This window comes from Dipodomys merriami, unplaced genomic scaffold (genome assembly GCF_024711535.1).
Source record: "Dipodomys merriami isolate MVZ:Mamm:240054 unplaced genomic scaffold, mDipMer1.0.p SCAF_12, whole genome shotgun sequence".
NCBI classification, from domain to species: domain Eukaryota; kingdom Metazoa; phylum Chordata; class Mammalia; order Rodentia; family Heteromyidae; genus Dipodomys; species Dipodomys merriami.
Window position 1 is genome coordinate 5452270 of NW_027202493.1, and position 24817 is coordinate 5477086.

General features: G+C 40.6%; 1 protein-coding gene across 2 annotated transcripts in view; it reads left to right on the top strand.

Annotated features, from left to right (window-relative positions):
* The window catches only part of Lsm1 (LSM1 homolog, mRNA degradation associated), a 36370-nt gene extending 12793 nt beyond the window's left edge, over nt 1-23577 (top strand). The window contains exon 4 of one of the 2 annotated variants that reach the window (XM_070016175.1): nt 13967-23577. In XM_070016175.1, the coding sequence (XP_069872276.1) occupies nt 13967-14188 (222 nt within the window). In that variant the 3' untranslated portion in view covers nt 14189-23577. Of the gene's footprint in view, nt 1-5058; nt 5592-13966 lie in introns of those variants that run through there. The other variant, XM_070016176.1, reaches the window with a different exon arrangement.
* The last annotated feature ends 1240 nt before the right edge of the window (nt 23578-24817 follow it).

The following is a 24817-nucleotide window of genomic DNA, read 5'->3' on the forward strand; positions in this document are numbered from 1 at the left end:
GCTCAGGGACAGCACCCAGGCCCAGAGCTCAAGCACCACAACCGACTCCCCCCCCCCAACTTTGTCGTTGGTATATTTAGTTCAAGTAATCGTTTCTTGCATGTTTAAGCAGCAGAATTTCCAACTTGTATTATATAAAGGTTGGAATAAAGCACCTAGCACCCCAGAGAGGTAGAGGCTAGTGAACAACTATAATTATCTGCTTATTCATAGGACCTAACCCCTCTCTGGAGAGTGGATTATGGGTTTATTTTTTAAACGTTTTTTCAAAATTCAGTTTCTCAAGAGGAAATACTATTTTTATTTCCAGGGAAAGACTTTAGTATGTATACATATTCTGTATATGGGAGGGTTTTTTTTTTCTTCCCTTCCTTCCTTCCTTCCTTCCTTCCTTCCTTCCTTCCTTCCTTCCTTCCTTCCTTTCTTTCTTTCTTTCTTTCTTTCTATCTTTCTTTCTTTCTTTTCGGTCGTGGGGCTTGAACTCTGGGCCTGGATACTGTCCCTCTTTAGCTGAAGGCCAGCAATCTGCCTCTTGAGTGTCAGCCCCACTTCTGGCTTTTTCTGCTTTTGTGGTGCTGAGCAATGGAACCCAGGGCCTCATGCATGCAAGGCAAGCACTCTACCACTGAGCCACCTTGCCAGCCCCAGGGGAGGGTTTTTGGGTTTTTTTTTTGTTTGTTTGTTTTGTGGTATTGGGATTTAATTTCAGCCTCCTGCTTGCTAGGTGTGACTCTGCCACTTAAGCCATAGTCCTAGCTAGCACTGTTTTAAGACAGGATTTGTGTGACTAAGTCTGCCTGGAACTTCTGACCACCTATCTCAGCCTCTCACTACCATCTCAGCAGATCACACCCCATCTTAGCTTTAGTTTTATATTAATAAATATTAATAAACACAATAGACACAACAGACAAACTTTGTGTACCTGTTACATTTGTGTAAAGGGTACATACATGGTAGATAAGTGTAAATGTACAAAGAAGTGAACATGTGTCTGTTCTTGACGATTCATAGTTTCCTGGCATCTCTTTTGTGAGGAAAAGTGTTACTAAGTGGTTGTACAAAAGGCTTACAATTCCATTAATCAGGTTATGAATGTTTCTTGGTCTATGTCACTCTCCCTTATTTTCCCCCAAAATCCCCCTCCTGCCTCTACTGTCAAGTTACATAGAAAGTACTTATTTTTATATGAGTTTGAGTTGGAAGACTGAGGAGTTTCACAGAAGTAGTACTGGAGGAATATATACTTAATTAAATGAATCAGTAGTCAATTGGAAGAAATTATGTACCAACCCCAAGAAAACTCATACCTAGAAACCAGTTCTGCCCTAGATTCTGACTCAAAGATGATGAGCACAGCCTTAAGTAATAAAACTGATTCTTGGGAAGCAGTAACATAACCACATGAAAAGCTCGGTGGATGACACAGTGAATATTCTCAAGAAGCAGTTCATTAAGCTAAGAACACTGTCTTCTCCAGTTGTTTCTCATAGGTTATAAGGAAAGTGTTGAGTGATAATATATATTTTTCTGGGTGCTGATAACTTTTGACCCAGGACAGAGGGGTGACTTACGCAACTTGTGTGGCTTTCCATCTAACCCTCTAGGGTAAATCCTCAATCTGATACTGCAAGTGCGAGTTCTGAGACCTTGGCAGCATATGACAATTACTCTCCAGCTTGGAACAGCTGCACTCTGTGTGTCAATGCCTTCCCAAACCTTATCGTCAAAAGTCATAGAGGAGGATAAAAAATAGGAACCCAGCCAGGCAGAATGGTGCATGCTTGAAATCCAGCACTAGAAAGGCTGAGGCAGGAGGATCATGAGTTTAAACCAGCCTGCACTCTACATAGAGACCTTTCCTAAAAATGAAATAGGAATCTTTTATATGCTTTCCATTTTTTTTTTTTTTTGGTCCGGTTGTGGGGCCTGAACTCTGGGCCTGAGCACTGTACCTCAGCTCTTTAGCTCAAGGCTAGTACCCTACCACTTGAGCCACAGTGCCACTTCCAGCTTTTTTCTTTTTGCTTATGTGGTGCTGAGGAATCGAACCCAGGGCCTCAGGCATGCAAGGCAAGCGCTCTACCACTGAGCCAACTTCCCAGCCCCTATGCTTTCCATTTTACAGAAACCCAGAATAATACCTGTATGTTCATTTTGAAGAGAATAAAAAACCTGTAGCAAGATTCTTTTTTGTTATGAAACTGATTATGAAATGGTTTTTTTTTTTTTTTTGGGTTTTTTGGGGGGTCCGGTCGTGGGGCCTGAACTCTGGGCCTGGGCGCTGTCCCTCGGCCCTTCAGCTCAAGGCTAGCGCTCTACCACTTGAGCCACAGTGCCACTTCCGGCTTTTTTTCTTTTTGCTTATGTGGTGCTGGGGAATCGAACCCAGGGCCTCAGGCATGCAAGGCAAGCGCTCTACCACTGAGCCACCTTCCCAGCCCCATGAAATGTTTATAAGGTGTTCAAAATAAAAATATTAAATATATTATGCTGTATTAAATAAAAGTCATAGCCTTTGCATGATGAGTTTTTTGGGGTTTTTTTGTGTGTGTGGGGTTTTGTTTGTCAGTCATGAGGCTTGAACTCTGGGTCTGGGCACTGTCCCTGAGCTCTTCAGCTCAATGCTAGTGCTCTACTGCTTGAGCCACAGCACCACTTCCCACCATTTTCCGGTGGTTAATTGGAAATAAGTCTCATGGACTCCTGCCCGGGCTGGCTTTAAACCGCAATCCTCAGATCTTGGCCTCCTGAGTAGCTAGAATTAGAGGCATGAGCCACCAGCGCCTGGTCCAATGGTAGCTTTTTTTTTTTAAGTTAATATCTACCTAGAAAAATTCTTAAGTATATTCACCAAAATGTTAGTCCTCCATACTGCAGTTATAGTTTTTTTCGGGGGGGGGGGGCAGCAGTCACTCATGGGGCTTGAACTCAGGGCCTGAGCACTGTCCCTGAGCTCTTCTGCTCAAGCCTAGCACTCTATCACTTTGAGCCATAGTGCCACTTCCAGTTTTCAGGTGGTTAATTGAAGATAATAGTCTCCCAGACTTTCCTGCCCAGGCTGGCTTTGAACCCTCAGTAGTTAGGATAACAGGCATGAGGCACCGATGCTTGGCTATGTGATTTTCTTAAAAATTTCTGCTTTTGGGCTGGGAAGGTGGCTCAGTGGTAGAGCGCTTGCCTTGCATGCCTGAGGCCCTGGGTTCGATTCCTCAGCACCACATAAGCAAAAAGAAAAAAACCGGAAGTGGCACCGTGGCTCAAGTGGTAGAGCACTAGCCTTGAGCTGAAGAGCTGAGGGACAGTGCCCAGGCCCAGAGTTTAGGCCCCACAACCGGACCCAAAAAAAAAAAAAACAAAAAAAAAATTTCTGCTTTTCTGCCTATATTCTAAATTTCCTATACAGGGTACATATTTTTAAATAAGAATAAATAAACAATTTTTTAAGTAAAAATTTTTTTTTGATTTTTGATTAGAGTAGCTTGGAAGCTACTCTAGAGGTTGAGATATTTAGTCCAAAGCCAGCCCTGGCAAATCCAAAAGGCTCTTTTTTTGGGGGGGAGGGTCTGGTCATGGGGCCGTAACTCTAGGCCTGGGTGCTGTCCCTCAGCTCTTCAGCTCAAGGCTTGCACTCTACCACTTGAGCAACAGCGCCACTTCCGGCTTTTTTCCTTTTTTCTTTTTTTTTTTTTTTAATTTTATTTTATTTTATTTGTGAACATACTGTACAGAGGGGTTACAATTGCATGGGCAGGATAATGCGTACATTTCTTACCAAGCACTGCAGCCTCCTCCTTTGTTTACCCTTCACATCACTTCCCAGTTTCCTTTTTTCTTATGTGGTGCTAGGGAATCAAACCCAGGTCCTCATGCTTGCAAGGCAAGCGCTCTACCACTGAGCCACTGAGCCACCTTCCCAGCCCCCCCAAAAGACTCTTATCTCCAATTAACCAGCAAAAAGCCAGAAGTAGAGATAGGGTTCAAGGACACTCGAGTGTCCTTGAGTGAAAAAGCTAAGCTACAGTTCTCAAATATTAATGAAATACATTGGGGCCAAACTGGTTTGATAACTTATCTAGTCTTCTGATGTTATCTATAGATTTGTTGCTATGGAGGGGAATAGAATTTTGTGTTAAAAGTTTAGGTATTCCCAATTAACACAAGAGAAGTACATTATGCCTTTAAGAGCTTCAGTCCCCAGAAATGAAGTCAACTTTAAAAATGTAAAAAAGGGGCTGGGAAGGTGGCTCAGTGGTAGAGCGCTTGCCTTGCACGCATGAGGCCCTGGGTTCGATTCCTCAGCACCACATAAGCAAAAAGAAAAAAGCCGGAAGTGGCGCTGTGGCTCAAGTGGTAGAGTGCTAGCCTTGAGCTGAAGAGCTGAGGGACAGCGCCCAGGCCCAGAGTTCAGGCCTCACGACCGGACATTTAAAAAAAGTACCATAAAAAAATAAAAATGTAAAAAATACAAATCTGGGCACGGGTGGCTCATGCCTATAATCTGAAGCTAAAATCTAAGGATCACAGTTAGAAGCCAACCCAGGCAGGAAATGCCATGAGACTTTTACCTCTAATGAACTACCAAAAAAAAAAAAAAGGCCAGAAGTAGAGCTGCTAAGTGGTAGAGCACTAACCTTGAGCAAAAAAGTTCAGGGACAGCATTCAGGTCCTGAGTTCAAGCCCTAGCACTGGTACCAAAAAAATAAAAATACAAGAATTACCTAAATTATCTCAGCTTTAGTAACTGTCTTGGATTTTGCGCAGTTGAGGAGATAGCTGTCCCTAGTTGTACTGTTTTAGAGAAAACTTAATCCTGACAAATGTATTAATCTTAATAAACAAACTAAGCTGTACATACTGATACTGACTGACACTGGTTACCAGATAAAGTGTTCTACAGTGGTCATTTCTTTGGCTATCCATAGAAGATGGATGTTTGAGCGCCATACTAGTTAAGAAAAGCAACTAAAACCTGTGTAGTAATCATTTGCCTTTCAATCTATAAGGTTTTCTATTCTTGGTCTTCATGGGAAGTTTTAAAATCTGACTCTTTTACAGGACTTGGAAAAGGAGAGTGATACACCTCTGCAACAAGTATCTATTGAAGAGATCCTAGAAGAACAAAGGGTAGAACAGCAAACCAAATTGGAGGCTGAGAAGCTGAAAGTTCAGGCCCTTAAAGATCGGGGTCTCTCTATTCCCCGAGCAGATACTCTTGATGAGTATTAAGCTCTTTGCTTAGAGGTTATTTCTCTTAGTGATCAGGGATTATGTCACTGACGGAAAGTAACATCCTGATCACCTCATACATTTAACCAGAGACTGTAATTTTGAAAGATTATTTTTATTGTTAATTCTTTCACATATGTAATATGAAGAAATCATGGGATTTTATTTTACTTCATTTAAATAAGAAAAATCATTGTTTAAGGAAACAATGAAATGGACTTCTTTCACCACATGTCCCTGCAGAGCTGGGACATGTATTGCTTTTCTTTGTATTGCTTTTCTTCTCCTAGAGTAGAGTTTATGGGAGACATTCTGTATTTCTTTGTAAATTGTAAATAAAATATGAACCTCATTTTCCCAAATGAGAGTTATCTTCAGTGATTAGACAACCCAGAAAAGGTGTGAGCAGCCCACATGCTGGGATTTCTCCTGCCATCCCCAAGTAGCTGGTTACTGAGGAAGGAATATTTTCATGTCAATTTTCTTGTGGGTTCTCCCTACTCTTTTCATGTTTTGGTATGATAACAAATTTTACCTTATCTGAAGAGAGTTTTCAGTTAAGTTTTCAAGTAACTGGTTGCAACAGAAGCCTCATGTTTGAGAAATCACTTCAGTCCTGCCATACCCGCAAGTATTCCAAGGAAAGTTCTCATGATACCCAGCATTTTCCTGAAGTGGTGGTTTCTCTGAACCTTCTAATTTAGTTAAGGTTCCTAGTCACTTGAGTTGGGAATCAAGCTGCTTTTGTTCAAATCATTTTTTTAAAAAAAGGCAAAAACAGTGTTTAGCAACCTACAACCATAATGGTATGGTTGTTGAAGAATAGTGATTATGTGAGTGTATCAGATTGTTTTTTGTGTGATTGTTTTGTGCCTGTCCTGGGGCTTGATCTCATCCAGATGAGCTTCTTTTGCTCAAAGTTAGCACTCTGCCACTTGAGCCATAGCTCTGCTTCTAGCTTTTTGGTAGTTTATTGGAATGAGGACATACAATGTAAAAACTGGTTTATTGGCACGTTGGACATGAGTAGGATAGTCATCCTCTTGATCCTGAGAGATTTTTAACTGTAGTCCAGATATTTGCTTTTTATAATCTCTTGAACAAAGATGTCCTTTTCATAAGACATCTAGCTTATATGTATAATATTAAATATTCTTAGTTTATGAGCTCAGGTATTATTAAGAACTCCCCAGGTGGCTGGAAACCATTTGACTTTTGAATAACTTATTATTAAGTTGTCTTTTATAGTTGATACTTTATGAAGAAATAGTACTTCTTGGGCTCAAGACATAGCTCAGTGGTAGAACACTTGCCTAACATGTGCCAGGCCCAGGATTCCATCCCAGCACCACAAGAAACAAAGTTCTTAATTATGTAGTGTTTTATGTATAATTTTGCTGTTTAAAAATCCAGGATTTGTTATCCACATAGAGCCAAAATATACTATCAACACTCTTTAAAACTTGTCTGAGTACAGTAAGATACTTTGGGCCAGCACAGTAAGCATGTGCTTTTGTGAGCCCACTGTTTGAGAACATGTGATGTGTCACATGAGATGTTATCTTTTCAACATCATCATACCATTCAACTACAATAAAACATGGAAAAGAGACCTACTTACCATGGTAAGTCCACACTTACCTATTGGCTTTCCAAACCACACCAGGTTTCAGTCATCATGGAGCAACCCAGAATTACATCTAAGGGATGAAACTGCCTGGATGACTCTGCTTCCTTCCTCTTAGTCCCCAGGCTGCTTAACATAGTGTCCTCAACTGCCAAGCTCCAAGCTACAGATACTAAAACCCTAGGCTATCATTGGTACTGTCTTCTATGATGAACTACTCCAGTTCAGACTCAAAGTTTCTTATAATTGAGCTTCCTGTGAGACTGCTTACAGAGGAGAAAACCATGGAGAACCTATCAAAGCTTCATTTCTGGCTATCTTTACTCCAAAATAATTGAGCATATCTCTTACTCTGTTCCTTTTCCACGTCCCTAGGTCCTTGACCTTAGATTGTGTGCTCTCAGCTGTTGAAACCACTATTTCTCCCTTCTGCTCTGATTAACTCCTAAAAGGCTTTGAATAGTTAGTGGAGCCAAATGCTCTTCTATCATCCATTGAGGAGGATTCTTAGGCAAGCCATGTCAGAATGAGTTCTATCGGGCCTATTTGAAGAGGGTTGCAATGGCAGAGCCCAATTTAGACAGCAAAAGGTGCGGTGTTCCTAACACAAAGGACGTGCCCCTGCTGTGAGCAGTTCCTAGACTTTAGGATCTATATTCCAGATTCACGACAGCACAGCTCAAGAAATGGGTCCTAGGAATTGTCCCCAGAAAGAAAATAGAGGAAAGGCAGTTAATAGTTCTCCATCCCTCAGTCTTGCAAAAAAAAAAAGGTATGATTGTACACATGTTTTATCTTTAGGGTGTTTCATTGACTTTTGAAAATTTGCTCCAAGATGACCCTCATCCAGCTCCCCTTTGCATGTAAGAACCAGCAATCTCAGTGACAAATGAAGAGGGCTGCAGGCTGAAGCTTTAATACTGAATCAACCTTCCACATTTAAACTTAATTAAACCAACTCTGAACATAATCAAGGAAAGAGTAGTAGAAGAGACACTTGGTCTGAACTTCACCTTGCAGTTAATTAATGTGAGCTGAGCACAAATTTCATCTGCGACAGACAAGCTCAACAGCATACATGCTGTACCAAAGCAACTGACTTCTGAAAACAATACCCAACCTGTTAGGCCTATGTTAGCTGGGAGAAGGGAAAGTTTTAACCAAAGAGAGAACCGTGGTCAGCCTAGTTTAAACATAAGTTACAACCTACTGAATTAGCGGTATTAACTAGTACTTTCTATTTGAATGGAATTTAATACAAAATAATGCATCACATAATAAAATTAGGTTGTATGTGAAACTTGTTACGTATCTGTGTGCATTTCTGGAAATGTAAGCAGAGTTGCTTACATTGTGGGTTGCTGTCATAAATATTTGAACAACACTACCTTAATTTTTTACTGGGTTTTTATATGCTTATGGTGAATAGAAAAGGGAAAAGTATAGGTTCATTTCATAGCTCTTATTTCAACCCTGAAGACCACTAGGCCCAGAATATTTAGTCTTTGTGCTTAGAACATACTTCACACCAGGTGAAAGTTGTTCCTGCTTGTAATCCTAGCTATTCAGGAAGCGGAGATCTGAGGATCTCAGTTCAAAGCCAGCCCAGGCAGGAAAGTCCCTGAGACTCTTATCTTCAATTAACCACCAGAAAACCAGAAGTGGCGCTGATGTAGCTCAAGTGGTAGAGTGCTCACCTTGGGCTGAAGAGCACAAGTACAGTGCCTGTTCTCCTGCCTGCCAAATAGAATTGGGCTACAGTGCCCACTCCCATCTCACAGAAGCAAGCTGTTGCTTCACAGGCATTTGCCTTTCTTAGTTAAGCTGGTCTTGTATTGACCTATACAGCCCAAAATCAAAGTAAATTTTATGACCAACTGTGTACTGCACACCTGTAGCCCAGTTACCAGGAGGCTGAGGCAGGAGGATCATTTGAACAGAGGAGTTTAAAACTAGCCTGAACAAGATAGTGAGACTAGATCTTCATTTTTAAAGACATAAATGAGCACCACGGGCTCATGCCTGTAATCCTAGCTACACTCAAGAGAATGAAGTCAGGATTGTGGCTCAAAGCCAGCTCAGGCAGAAAAACCTGTGAAATTGTTATCTCCAGTTAACCACCAAAAGAACTGGAAGTGGAGATGTGGCTCAAGTAGTAGAGTGAAAGCCTTGAGCAGAAAAATAAAAATAAAAATTGAGGTGATAGTTCCTAGATCTTGAATTCAAGCCTAAGAACTGAGACAAAAAATAAATTCTCTCCCTATTCCTGAAGAACCAGTCCTAATGGAGCCTATCTGCTGCTTTCTTTTCCCAAAATTTTCCTTCCTGTTTAATGCCCATGTTCTGCCAGGGCTACCAGGAAGCAAAATAAAATCTAAAGTGCCTTTCTCCTGTCTACTCCAGTGTTTTGCCTCTCTCGGTCCTCCCACCCCCACCCCAACCTCTTATTCTCTGCCTATTTCCTTGTTCTCCTAATTCTTGCAGCTCAGCAGTGGTTGTTTCCACTTGGCCAGACAGAAGAAAATGACCTCAAGTGCTCTTGCCTTGGAAACAAGAGCATTGAGTGGTGTGTCAAGGCCAAAGCAGACAGTTGCTGGGGAGCCAAGTGAAGGAGAGAAGGCCCAAAGCTGGACAGATCTCAAGGCCAGGAATCCAGATGTCCTGGGACTCTAAGACTCAAGTTATTTCTAGTTGGGTTTATGGAGATGCAGTTTACAATAAAGTTCACTCTTTTTAGCGTGTGGTTCTTTGAGTTTTAACAACTGCGTGTAGTTTTGTAACCACCATCACAATCAAGAGATAACAATATTTTCATCATCCCATCCCATTGTTTAACTCCTTCCTCTTTCCTTTGTTTCTTAAAACCACTGGCCTCTTTTCTGTCCCTATTATGTATGTTAGCATCTAACTCAGACTTTTCTTAAATGGTTTATAGGTCACATAAAATATCTGAAAGGTTAAATTCATTCCTCCTGCCTTTAGCTTTCTCTTCTGGTTTAGCCTATTCCAAAAGAGAAAAAAAAATATGTAAGTTTGTAACTGTGTTCTCTGTCAGAATTCCTGGGCAAGGAAATCTAAAGTATAGTTTGCATGGGTCATGCTAATGTGTGCTCTAATCCCATAACTCAGGAGGCTAAGGCAGGCGGCTCACGAGTTTAAGGCCAGAATCACAATAAGACTATCTCAAGAAAAAAAAAAGGAAAAGGGGAAAAAATATATATATAGTAAAATTTTGTGTATATGACAGTCCTGGGGCTTAAACCAGAAATAGAGCCTATGTGCTGTGCCTGAGCTTTTTCTCAAGGCTAGCACACTCTGACTTAATCCATAGCTCTACTTCCAGCCTTGAGCCCAATGCCAGTGGCTCACATTTGTAATCCTAGCTACTCACAAGGCTAAGATCTGAGGATCCTGGTTCATAGCCATCCCAGGCAAGAAAGTCTATGAGACTATTATCTCCAATTAACCACCAAAAAGCTAGTATAGCTGTGGATCAAGTGGTAGAGTGCTAGCCTTGAGCAAAAAGGCTCAAGGACTGTGCCCACACCCGGAATTCAAGCCCCAATACTGTCACACACACACACACACACACACACACACACACACACACACACACACACACACCACACACACACCACACACACACACACATACACACATTTATGTAAATAAATATATATGTATATCTTGGGGGATTTTGTCAGTTGTGGAGCTTGAACTCTGGGCCTGGGCACTCACTGTCCCTCAGCTCCTCAGCTCAAGGTAAGCACTCTACCACTTGAGCCACAGCGCCACTTCCGGTTTTCTGATGGTTAATAGGAGATAAGAGTCTTATGGACTTTCCTGTCCAGGCTGGCTTTGAACTGAGATCCTCAGATCTCAGCTTCCTGAGTAGCTAAGATTATAGGTATGAACCACGGCTGGCACCCAGCTTCATTTTTTTTTTTTTAAAACTCTGGCTTAGCTACTTGCAATGGCAGATGAAACAGGAACAGAGGGCTCTACCATAATAAAGTGAATCATCTATCATTCTAAAAGAAATTGAGGGAATACAGTTTTCCAGCTGGGTATTTGTTATGAGCAGTAACTGTTGGCCTTATTTTTCTGAGAGAGGAACATGAGGTTTGAGAAAGTTAGGCAGTCTAACCAAGAACACCAGCCAGCCTGCCTGGTTTTACAACTGTTGCTTCACTGGCCATAACCTGTCAGTCTCTCCCTCTCTTCATGAATGAAATCAGGCAAGTACCATATTCTTGTACTGTTGCAAGGGTAAAATCAGTTTTGTGAAGAGCTAAGATGCCTGGACTCAATGGACTCATTGCCATAATCTGCCAATTACCCCGGGCCTGCCAGACTCTTAGGATGTATCCTCTTTTGTGAAAATAAGGATGACACTGTGAGATCATGGTGACCAACTCAGACTAGAAACAAAAGGGTAGAGTTCCAGGAAATTAACCACACAGGAATTACATAGCACTGTGTTAAACCACAGGGTATCCCACTAATTGAAAGGTCTTTGTGCTTAAGGTGTCTGAAGGTGCAGACTAGTGTAAAGTTGCTATTTCACCCTCAATCTCAACCATCCTCACCATCCTAGCTAACTCCTAATCATACTAATCAGATGCAAATGACCTTCCAGAAGCTTCTCATAACATTCCTCCCTTCCCTCACCTCTCTCCCCTCTGGGATCTGTTGTACAGTTTTAGCTATAGCTTTACATGGTTTTCTCTGTGTGCTGGTCTTGGGACTTGAACTCAGGGCCTGTGTTTTGCTCTCCGTCAGTTTTTTTGCTCAAGGCAAGCACTCTATCACTTGAGCCACAGCTCTATTTCTGGCTTTTTGTTGGTTAATTAGAGATAAGGGTCTCATGGACTTTCCTGCCTGGGCTGGCTTGCCACCATCATCAGATCTCAGCCTCCTGAGTAGCTAAGAATTACAGGCATGAGCCACCAGGGCCTAGCTCCACCTATATTTTAAAGGAAAGCCTCGAGACCAGGCAATGTGTGGCAGATTCAGAACACATGCAGACAGCGCTGCAGTAGGTGATGTGTGAAGCTATGAGGGTGGATAAAGGTTCAGTGGACTCTAGGAAGCTAGAGATGCTAAGAATAAGGAATATTGGTCAAGGAAAGCCACAGGCATTGAGTGGCACAAACTGAAGGGAAAGACCACATAGGCTACATTAGGCAAGGTTGAGGGAACAGAGAGTCCAGGCCCTTTGGAACTTACATCACACACCACATGCCCTGGATGGTGATCATAAAGCTATGGTATTTAGTGTTTTCTCTGCTTGCATAGGTCCTGGAGTTTTAATTCTGGGCATGTTCACTGTCTCTGTGCTTCTTTTTGCTCAAGGCTAGTGCTCTACCACTTGAGCCATAGTACCACTTCAGGCTTTTTTTTTTTTTTTAATTGGAGATAGAAGTTTCTCCAACCTTTCTACTCCGGCTGGCATCCAATTGTGATCCTCTGATCTCAGCCTCCTGAGTAGCTAGGATTATAGGTGTGAGCCACCAGCACCATGCTTGGACTTGAACTTTTCAGAAATATTGGAAGCATATAACTGAGGACTTTTGAAATGAACTGAATAGATTCTGTATTGTGATGCATGTGAGGGTTGGGAATGTGGCTTAGTGGTAGAGTGCTTGCTTAGCATGCATGAAGCCCTGGGTTCCATTTCTGAGTTCCACAAACACAGAAAAAGCTGGGAGGCCAGGCACTGGTGACTCATGCCTGTAATCCTAGCTACTCAGCAGGCTGGTATTAATATAATTTTAAAAGCAGCATCCAAATTTCACAAAGCATTTAAGATTGCACTGAGAATTAGATTACAATTCAATTTTTCCTGAAGAAATTTTATATGTATATAAGTAACAACTACTCTTGAAATTTTGCATGATTTACAATTTCTCAAAAGCATAGCAAAATATTAACATATTAAAAATGTTAATGTTATAACTAAGCACATTAGGAGATTCATATCTGTCACCCTACTTTACATGCACTCATTATACATGAAGAATAAGAAATACTTTTGAGGGGCTGGGAAGGTGGCTCAGTGGTAGAGTGCTTGCCTTGTAATGCATGAGGCCCTGGGTTTGATTCCTCAGCACCACATAGGAAAAAAGCCGGAAGTGGCGCTGTGGCTCAAGTGGTAGAGTGCTAGCCTTGAGCTGAAGAGCTGAGGGACAGCGCCCAGGCCCAGAGTTCAGGCCCCACAACCGGACCCCAAAAAAAAGAAATACTTTTGAACGTTATTTGTAAAGTTTATTATTTATAATTTTTTTCAAAATATAACAAAGTACATTTTTACAAAATTTGTGACTGAACATATATTGAAAGCAGCATTCAATTGTCAATGGTATTTTTCATAACCTAATTTTTCATACAAATTCTTAATTTTTTTCAGAAATTTTGCATTGTATTTTTTGCAAATTCTTTATTGTGGTTAAGTGGTTACATAATTTCACAAATTTCACAGTATTGTGGGATAGTGATGCTTAGTTAAAGTCACAAACACATCTTAACTTTCATGGGGCAAATTGTCTATCGTGGTCTATAAAGTGTATGAGTTCTATGAGCTTTAACAATACAGTTATTTCTTCCACATCGGGTGATGCTTGCATTCCTTTCCTTTTGCAGAAAGTCAGCTGTTCCCTCTTTCCCACTTGTTCCCTCCCTCCCATTCATCGCTGCATTATATTTTTGAAAAGTATATTATTTTTTTGCCAGTCCTGGAGCTTGAACTCAGGGCCTGGGCACTGTCCCTGAGCTGCTGCTGCTGCTTTTTTTTTTTTTTTTTCTTGTTGGTCATGGGGCTTGAACTCTGGGCTTGGGCGCTGTCCTTGCGCTCTTCAGCTCAAGGCCAGTGCTCTTAGCTTGAGCCACAGTACCTCTTCTAGTGGTTTATTGGAGATAAGAGTCTCACGGACTTTCCTGCCCAGGCTGGCTTTAAACCGCGATCCTCAGATCTCAGCCTCGTGAGTAGCTAGGATTGCAGACGTGAGCCACCAGAGCCCGGCAAGAACCCATTTTCTATGCTCTAGAGATTTTATATTATGAAAAACTGAAAACATAACCTTCCATTTTTGAAAATTTTGTATTGTAAAGGTGATGATCAATTCTGCGACCCAGCCAGCCAGACTGCAGCATCCAGATGCAGAAAACTTCTACAGTGCCAGACCTGGACAACGCAGAGAGAGACCGGGACCAGCAGCGTGGCGCCAGGACATCGTGACCTGGACAACTTCCACAGCGCCGCCAGTCAGGCCACAACCAACAGGGCTAAGCTGCGAGAGTGGTCCTGCAGCAGCGCATGACTCTGGGATCTGAGCAGTAACAGCCACGGCAGCATCCACTTACAGAGATCTATCACAGTGCTGTAGGTCAGCCCACAACTCCAGTATAAGTGAGTACCCAGCCAGGAATCCCCCACCCCCCATGGGAGACCAGCGCTGGTGGTCTCCTCGGGCTCAAGAAGAGAGAGAACCTGAAGAGACCAAAAAGGCTAGAACCATTCCCCACTCTCCATCACTCCATTTGTTGACTTCAGTGGGAGACCACTGGGACTCCTACTGGCTATGCTAGGACCCTGTGTTCTCCACAGCCCTGACTATCGGCAGGGAAACCAGACTTGTTTGAAACCAGACAGAATTTCCTGCAGCCCTGCATGAGCCTCACACCATCCCAGAGGATTGAAGTTACTCTTCACAGCTACCCTGAAGATTGAACCCAGCACCCAGCTGCCAGCCAACCAAGTATGCATGCACAAGCCAGTGGCCAAGCACTGGCCACCTGTGGGGTGAAGCGGGGGAGGAGGGGGAAGGGGGGCAAGCGGAAAAACTCCTGTACACTCGCAGGAGCCCATCCCTTCCAAAGCCTCACTCCCATCCCAGATGCCCAAATCTAGCCTTCCCAGCCCCTGCTGCAGACTGGACCAAGGTCTTTTCAGCTAACCCTGGGCTAGCCCTAGAGTTTGCCGACCCTGGAACCCAATGAGCTAGGCTTGGCCAAGCATGGGCCGCCACTTGTCTGGTATGAACAGGACAATCTTAGACCATTGCTCTGACGATCCTTGAACCCAAATGCATAAATCACAATGAAAGATTACAAGATTGGGGCTGGGAGGTGGCTTAGTGGTAGAGTGCTCACCTAGCATGTATGAAGCCCTGGGTTCAATTCCTCAGTTCCACATAAATAGAAAAAGCTGGATATGGCGCTGTGCCTCAGTGGTAGAGCATTAGTCTTGAGCAAGGAAAGGAGCTCAGGGACAGTGCCCAGGCCCTGAGTTCAAGTCCCAGGACTGGCATAAGAAAACAAAACAAAACAAAAATTACAAGATCCATGAGCAATCAAGACAACAAATCAAATCCAAAAGGCAACAACTACCAGGGAAGGACCCCAGTGAGAGTGAAGAAGAGATGGAGGACAAAAGAACTATCAAATAAACGATGACAGAATTGGCCAATGAAATAAAAGGGGAGATGCAAAAACCATTTCAAGACAAGGCTGGGAAGTTGGCTCAGTGGTAGAGTGTTTGCCTCGCATGCATAGGCCCTGGGTTCAATTCCTCAGCACCACAAAAGCAGAAAAAAAAGCAGAAGTGGCACTGTGGCTCAAGTGGTAGAGTGCTAGCCTTGAGCTGAAGAGCTGAGGAAAATACAAAGAATAAATAACAAAGAAAATCCAGCACACTCCAAAAGATACGGAGATAATAGAAATGCTATATACTTCATTAAAAAATGAAATTAACACTATGAGAATTGGTGTTCAAAGTATAAAATATGTTCACTTTCCATAGTGCAAACCACAGTAGACTTTATAGGTAAGAATAAGTGAAATGGAAAATAAAATATCAGAAATCAAGGACAAAACAGAGGAACGAGAACAGAAAGTCAAAGGTATGGAAAAAACACTCTGAACCTACCAAAGGGAAATTCAAGAATTGGCAGACTTGGGCTGGGAAGGTGGCTCAGTGGTAGAGCGCTTGCCTTGCATGCATGAGGCCCTGGGTTTGATTCCTCAGCACCACATAAGCAAAAAGAAAAAAGCCGGAGGTGGTCCTGTGGCTCAAGTGATAGAGCGCTAGCCTTGAGCTGAAGAGTTGAGGGACAGCGCCCAGGCCCAGAGTTCAAGCCCCACAACCGGACCCAAAAAAAAAAAAAAAAAAGAATTGGCAGACTTGGCTAAGAATCAAATTTATGCATAATTGGGATCAACAAGGGGGAAGAAAAATTCAATAATAAAGGTATTACTTATTTGGTAAAATAATAACAATGACCTTCTCCAATCTTGAAAGAAAATCTCATCCACTTAACAGAATCACATAGAACCCTTAGTAGACAGGACCCAAGAAGAAACACTTCTAGACATATCATAGTAAAAACATTAGACATAAAAAATGGGAATTGATTTTAAATGCAGCAAAATCAAAGAAGGAACTATATATTGGAATCACTGCAGATCTCTCCACACAAACTAGCAAAGCAAGGAGAGCCTGGAATGGCATAATCCAAGCCCCGAAGACCAAAAACTGCCAACCCAAACTGGTGTACCCAGCAAAGATATCATTAACATTTGATGGTGAAATTAAAACTTTCCATGACAAACAAAAATTAAAGGAATTCACAAACGCTAAACCAGCAGTACAAAGAATAGTAAAGGGAGGTAAACAATCTGAAGAAAACAATCAAAATCAAGGAAACACATCAGACAAAAATCACTAAGACCAATTTAGTAAGCACAGGAAGAGGAAAGCAGCAAAATTCAAGAAATCAAGAAAATAGCAGGAGGGCTGGGAATGCGGCTTCATGGTAGAGTGCTTGCCTACATGCAGGAAGCCCTGGGTTTGATTCCTCAGTACCACATAAACAGAAAAAGTCGAAAGTGGTGCTGTGGCTCAAGTGGTAGGGTGCCAGCACAGAGAGGCTCAGGAACAGAGCCCAGGACCTGACCCTGAGTTCAAGCCCCAGGACTGGCAGAAGAAAGAAAGAAGAAAGAAAGAAAGAAAGAAGGAAGGAAGGAAGGAAGGAAAAGAAAGAAGGAAGAAAGGAAGAGAAAAAAGAAAATGGCAGGAAACATGACATATCTCTATAATAACCCTAAACATTAATAGACTCACTCCCCATTCAAAAGAAAAAGTAAAGTAGATGGGATCAAAAAACAAGATCTATCTATTTGTTGTCTCCAAGAAACTCATCTCACAGACAAAGACAAAAGCAAATTCCAAGTGAAGGGATAGAAAAAGATCTTTCATGCAAATGCACCCTGAAAAAAGGCAGGAGTAGCCATATTGATATCTGATACAATAGACTTTTTATTAAAATTAATACAAAGAGACAAGGATGGTCATGCCATAGTAATAAACAGATGATCCATGAAGAGGTCAATATCTATGCACCAAATAATAGAGAACCTAAATATATTAAACAAAAACATTAGGACTTACAGAACAGGGTAGACCCAAACACAATAATAGTGGGAAATATTAATAACCTGCTCTCACCAAAGGAGAGGTCAAACTCATTAAAGATAAGCAAAGAAACCTCTGAACTAAATGACATCATCACCCAAATGGACTTAACAGAAATCTACAGAGTATTTCACCCAACAAAGACCCAATGCATATTCTCAGCAGCCCATGCAACATTCTCCAAAATAGATTGCAGCATAGTACACACAAAGAACCTAAGCAAATATAAGAGGTTTGACATAATTACTTGCATCTGATCTGAGTGGAATCAAACTAGCTCTCAACAACAAAACAAACTGCATATAGCACTCAAACACAGAGATTTAATAACACTACTGAATAACAACTGGGTCATAGAAAAAATTAAGGAGGAAATTGGAAAGTTTTTACAAGTCAATGAAAATGAAAACACATCATAACTGAACTTCTGGGTTATGGCAAAAGCAATGATGAGGGGAAAGTTTATAGCTCTAAGTACACACAAAGAAAACAGAAACAGCTTAAGTGAATAACCTCATGATGCAATTGAAACTACTAGAAAAACAAGAAAAAATCATATATAGAACTAGCCATAGAGAGATAGTAAAGATTAGGGCAGAAATCAAAGAAATAGAAACCAAAAAAAAACTATATATAAACCCAATGAAACAAAAAGTTGTGTTTGGTTTTTTTTTGCCAGCCTGGGGGCTTGAACTCAGGGCTTGGGCACTGGCCCTGAGCATCTCTGTACTCAAGGCTAGTGCTCTACCACTTGGACCACAGTGTTACTTCCAGCTTTTTTTTTTTCTGTCTATGTGGTCCTGAGGAATTGAACCCAGGGCTTCATGCATGCTAGGCCAGTACTCTACCACTAAGCCACATTCCCAGCCCCCCAAAACCTGTTTTTTTAATTAATAAAGTTGATAAACTAATTGTGAGATTAAGGAGAAAAAGAAGCAATCAGTAAGATCAGCTATGCCACAGGGAATATTACAACTAAAATTCCAAGATATTCAAATGATTATAAAGGACTACTTTAAAGACCTATGCTCACAAAAGAAGGAAAACCTAGCAGAAATGAACAAATTTTTAGAAACATCCAAATTGCCTAAATTGAACCAAGAAGATATAAAGCAGCTAAGCAAACCAGTAATACTTAGTGAGATAGAGGAAGTAATCAGATGTCTTCCAGCAAGGAAAGCCAGGCCCAGATGGATTCACCATTGAATTCTTTTAAAGATGAACTAATACCAGACCTCCTCAAGCTTTTCTGTGAAATAGAAAGAGGGAGCAATTCCAAACTCATTCTGTGAAGCCAATATCACACTCATCCTCAAACCAAGTAAGGATCCAACAGAGCAATTTCTCTGATGAACACAGATGCAAAGCTCTTCAATAAAATATTAGCCAACAGAATACTGAAACAAATAAAAAAATCATACATTATGAACAAGTAGGCTTCATCCCACAGATGCAAGGCAGAGTTAACATACGTGAATCAATAAATATAATTAACCATGCCTACAGAGCCAAGAACCAGAACCACATGATCATCTCAAAGATGCAGAAAATCCTTCAACAAAATACAACACCCATTCATGTTAAAAGCTTTGAAGAAATTAGGAATAGAAGGAATATTTCTTAAAACAATAAAGGCTATATAGAGCAGACCAATAGCTAACATCATGCTAAATGGGGAAAAACTAAAACCATGTCCCTTAAAATCAGGAACAAGGCAAGGATGCCCACTATCTCCATTCATCTTGAATTATTAGCCAGAGCAATAAAGCAAGGACAGGACATAATAGGGATCCACACAGGGAAAGAAGAAGTCAAACTCCCTATTTGTAGATTATCTTATATTTAAAGTACCTAAAAAACAAAAACAAAAAAACTCTCACTCCCAAGCTCCTAGAGCTGATAAACCACTTTGGCAAAGTAGCAGGATACAAAATTAATCAACAAAAATTGGTAGCCTCTCTGTAAGCCAACACTATACAAGAAGAAAGGGAACTCATGAAAACAACCCCATTTGAAATAGTCTCAAAATAACAACCTAGGAATTAACCTAACCAAAGATGTAAAAGATCTTTATAGTGAAAACTAGAAAAATCTGAAGAAACAAATCAAAGCGGACACCAGGAAATGGGAACGATCTTCCATGTTCATGGATAGGTAGAATCAATATTGAGAAAATGGACATAATGAAAAAGAAGATATACAAATTCAATCAAATCCCCATCAAAATCCCAATGATGCTCTTTACTGAGATAGAGAAAACCGAATAATTCATATGGAACAACAAAATACCTAGAATAGTCAAAGCAATTATAGGCAAACAAAGCAAATGTGGGCAGTATCAAAACACCAGATTTCAAACTCTACTACAGATCCATAATAACAAAAGCAGGGTTGTACTGGCACGAAAATAGACCAGAAGATCAATAGAACAGACTAGGAGACCCAAAAATAAAACCACACATTTATAGTAATCTGATACTGAAAAAGAGCCAAAGATATATAGTGGCAAAAAATGTAGCCTCTTTAACAATTGCTGGGAAAACTGTGCAGCCATATGCAGAAAATTAAAAGTAGATCACTACTAGCCACATTGCACTAAAAGTGGATCAAAGACCTCAATGTCAGGCCCAAAACTCTGAAAGTACTGCAAGACAGAGGAGGGGAATATTAGACCTTGCATGCAGCAAAATCAAAGAAGGAGCTATACTACAATGGAGAAAAAAATCAGAATCACTGCAGATCTCTCCACACAGACACTGCATGCAATGAAAGCCTGGAAAAGTAACATCTAAGCCCTGAGAATCAATAACTGCCAACCCAGGCTGGTATATCCAGCGAAGCTAGCGTTCACATTTGATGGAGAAGCTAAAATTTTTAATAGTAAAGAAAAACTAAATGAATTCATAAACAATAAGCCAGCATTACAAAAAATATTGAGGGGGGAATACAATCTGAAGAAAACAATCAGGATTAAGGATCCACATCTGACAGATAACACTAGGAGGCCAACTTAGCACAGGAGAAAAGGAAAAAAGAAAAAGTTAGGAAAGCAAGAAAATGACAGCAAACACAATGCACCTCTCCATAACAACCATAAATATTAATGGACTCAATTCACCAATCAAAAGAAAAAGAACTGCCCATTGGATCAGAAAACAAGATCCATCCATTTGTTGTCTTCAAGAGACCCATCTCACAACCAAAGATAAAAAACAAACTCCTAGTGAAAGGATGGAGGAAGATCTACCATGCAAATGATCCCAGGAAGAAGGCAGAAGCTGCCATCCAGATAGCTGACAAAATAAACTTTTCACTAAAATCAATACAAAAAGACAAAGAAGGACACTACATATTAATACAGGGAACAATCCAAGAAGAGGATATCACCATTATCAATTTATACTCTCAAAACATTAGTACACCCAAATACATTAAGCAAATCCTCTCAGACTTACAGAAAAAAATAGATCCAAATACAATAATACTAGGAGACCTTCATACTCCACTCTCACCAAAGGACAGATCTACCGACCAGAGGATTGGTAAAGAAGCCTCTGAATTAAATGATGTCATATCTCAATTGGACTTAATTGACATCTACAGAGTTTTCCACCCAACAACAATGCAGTACACAGTTTTCTTAGCAGCCTATGGAACTATCTCCAAAATAAATCATATCATAGTTCATAGAAATAATTTAAGCAAATACAAGGGGATCAACATAATCCCTTGTGTTCTATCTGACCATAGTGGAAGCTAGTTCTCAATAACAAAGCATATCGTGGAAATTACTCAAATACATGGAAACTGAACAGCACACTTATGAGCAACACCTGGGTCACAGAAGAAATTAAAGAAGAAATTAAAAAGTTCCTACCATTCAATGGAAATGAATAAACATCACAGAGAAATCTATGGGATATGTCAAAAGCAGTCCTGAGGGGCAAATTATTGCTCTCAGTACACATATCAAGAAAATAGACAGGGGCTGAGAAGGTGGTTCAGTGGTACAGTGCTTGCCTTGCATGCATGAGACACTGGGTTCGATTTCTCAGCACCACATAAGCAGAAAAGCTGGAAATGGCGCTGTGGCTCAAGTGGTAGAGCGCTAGCCTTGAGCTGAAGAGCTGCAGGACAGCGCGCAGGCCCAGAGTTCAGGCCCTACAACCAACAACAACAACAACAAAAATCTACACCAACAGTGTACAAGCAGACAGGGAAATCAGGGAAACAACCCCCACAATAACCTCAAAGAAATAAAATAAAGTATCTAGGATTTAACCTATGCAAAGATGTAAAGGACCTATTTAGTGAAAACTATAAAAGCCTAAAGACAGAAATCAAAGTGGACACCAGGAAATGGAAATTCTTTCCAGGTTCTTGAATAGCAGAATCAATATTGTGAAAATGGTCATACTGCCAAAAATATACACAAATTCAATGCAATTCCCATCAAAATCCCTATGACATTCTTTACTGAAACAAAAAAAGACTCAAAAAATTCATATGGAACAACAAAAGACATAGAATAGCCAAAGCAATTCTAGGCAAAAGAAACAACATAGGAGGTATCACAATACCAGAATTCAAGCTCTACCATAGATGCATACTAACAAAAACAGCTTGGAAGACCAATGGAATAGATGAGAAGATCTACAAATAAAATCATATACTTACAGTCAGCTGACATTTGACAAAGGAGCGGAAGAACTACTGGTGCTGGGAAAACTGGGCGACCACATGCAGAAAACTAAAAGTGTACCCCAGCCTGTCACCATGCACCAACATCAACTCAAAATGGATTAAAGACTTCAAAATCAAACCTGGAATTCTGAAACTACTGCAGGACAGACTAGGAGAGACACTTGAACTTTTAGGCACAGGCAGGAGCTTCCTGAACAGAGTCCCAGGGTCACAACAAATTGGAGAGACTCTCAACAAATGGGACTACCTTAAAATAAAAAGTTTCTGCTCAGCTAAAGACATAGCAGCCAATTAATGGAGAAAAGACTATCGGAAATATATCGGCCAAAGGCCTAATATTCATTATATACAGGGAACTCAAGAAATTAATCTTCTCAGAAGAAGAGATAAAAATGATAAACACATGAGGAAATGTTCATCACCCCTGGTGTAAAGGAAATGCAAATAAAAACAACCCTGAGATACCACCTTACCCCAGTCAGAATGGCCCATATCTTATATTCAACCAATGACAAATGCTGGTGGGGATGTGGAGAAAGAGGAGCCCTATTGCATTGCTGGTAGGAATGTACACTAGTCCACCCACTCGGGAAAGCAGTCTGGAGGTACCTCAGAAGGCTAAATGTAGACCTCCTCTATGACCCAGCCATACCACTCCTAGGCATCTACCCTGAGCAACAGGAATCAGGATACAAGCATCTCCATGTTTATTGCTGCCCTGTTCACAATAGCCAAGATATGGAAACAACATAGATACCTCACTACAGATGAACGGATCCAAAAATTGTGGTACCTATATACAATGGAATATTATGCAGCCATTAGAAAGGACAAAATAATGGCATGGAAATGGATGGAACTATAACAAATCATGTTGAGCCAGGGAAGTCAAAATCAGAGAACCAAATGGCACATGGTCTCCCTGATAAGTGGATGTTAAATTCAAAATGCAAGGAGATATGACAAAGTAAACTGGATTCAAGAACAAAGTACTTCTACTTAATTTGTTGTATCATTTCTAGATGACTGCATGTTCTTAACCTCATATATGGTATAAAAATGTGCACATCTGAGGGAGGCAAGGAGGAAGGCACAGAATCAGAGGGAAACGGGAAAATATACAACAAAGAGGCCCATCGTCTGCATTGGACATTGATGAAAATGAACTAAGTAACTCAAGGGCAGCGATGGGAGGGACGGAATGAAAGGGAAAGAGGGAACAGCTTACACTAAGCAAAAAGAAAGAAATGTACAGATCATCCGATTTGGAAGAAATAGTTGTATTGTCAATATTTATAGAACTCACAAACTTTAAGACCATGATGATGATAATTTGCCTCATGAAGGTTAAAATGTGTTGTGATTTTAACTAAGTATCACTATGCCACAATACTGTGAAATTTGTGAAATTTATATAATCACAATATCAATAAAAATTATTTTTAGAAATGTATGCATTATCCTGCCCATGTAATTGTAACTCCTCTGTACAGTATGTTCACAAATAAAATAAAATTAAATTAAAAAATTATTTTTAAAAAAAGAATTTACAAGTATAAGCAGGAACTTTCTGGGTAGAGTCCCAAGGGCACAACAGATAGGAGAGTGAATCAACAAGTAGGACTACACTAAAATAGAAAGTTTCTACACAGCTAAGGACATAGTAACAAAACTAGAAAGATAGACAACCAACTGGGAAAAGATTTTTACCAGCAATATATCAGACAAAGGCCTAATATCTGTTGCAAGGAGCTCTGTTATCTATAATATCTGGTCTGTCTTCAATTCCAGAAACTGTCTTCTATATCGTCTAATCTGCTGTCATGAATTTCTGATATGTCTTTCTTTTCCTTGACCCTAGCTGATCATTTTTTGGTGGCTTTGATCTCTTTACTGAAGCTTTGTTTTAGGTCTTGTCTTGTATGGACTCCTTTACTTCCTTGATTTGACTATCTGTGTCTTCTCTCATATCCTTGAGCTGACTGACTATTTTTCCATTGGACTCCATTTCCTGCTCTTAAAATTCATTTAGCTTTCTGTGTTTTCATTCCATGATTTCCTCTAACCATCTTTGGTTAATCTCAGGCTCAGGCATAGCCTTGTGCTGGCTTTCTATTTTGTCATTCAACATATTTATCAGCAGTGTTTTAAAAGCATTTTGAGTACTATCTTCTAGGTCTTTCATTGACTGCTCTATTGCCTGCTTATTTTGTGTGGAAGTTAAGGTTGCTTGACTTGCCATTTTTCTTGTGTTTCCATGGTTTGTTCTACCCGTTTGGAAAGAAAAGCAAGTCCCAAACCACAACAAAACACAATATAGAGTGAAAAACAACCCAGAGCCCTATCATTGCACAGACTTTTTTTTTTTTATTGTGAAAATACTGTACAGAGGGGTTACAATTACATGGGCAAGATAATGAGTACATTTCTTATCAAGCATTGTAGCCTCCTCCTTTGTTTCCCCTTCCCATCCCTTCCCATCCTCCCCCCACCCCCCTACCTAATCCATCTTGCTCGCCCCCACCACCAAAGTTGTAAAGTTCGTTTTCAACATAACAACTTGTACATCTCATTGTTGCAATGGGTCCACCTGTATCCCTATTTAAACAATTTGTTTTTTCCCTTCCCCTCCACAAATTATACTGACATCAAATACAGTGAAAGCAGGGGTTATATTGTGGGGAGGGACATACAAAGCAACAAAGAAATAATCTTATAAATATGTTAGAAACAATTACATGAAAGAAAAAAACACATTTGAATACATATCTTAGGGTTCATTTCCC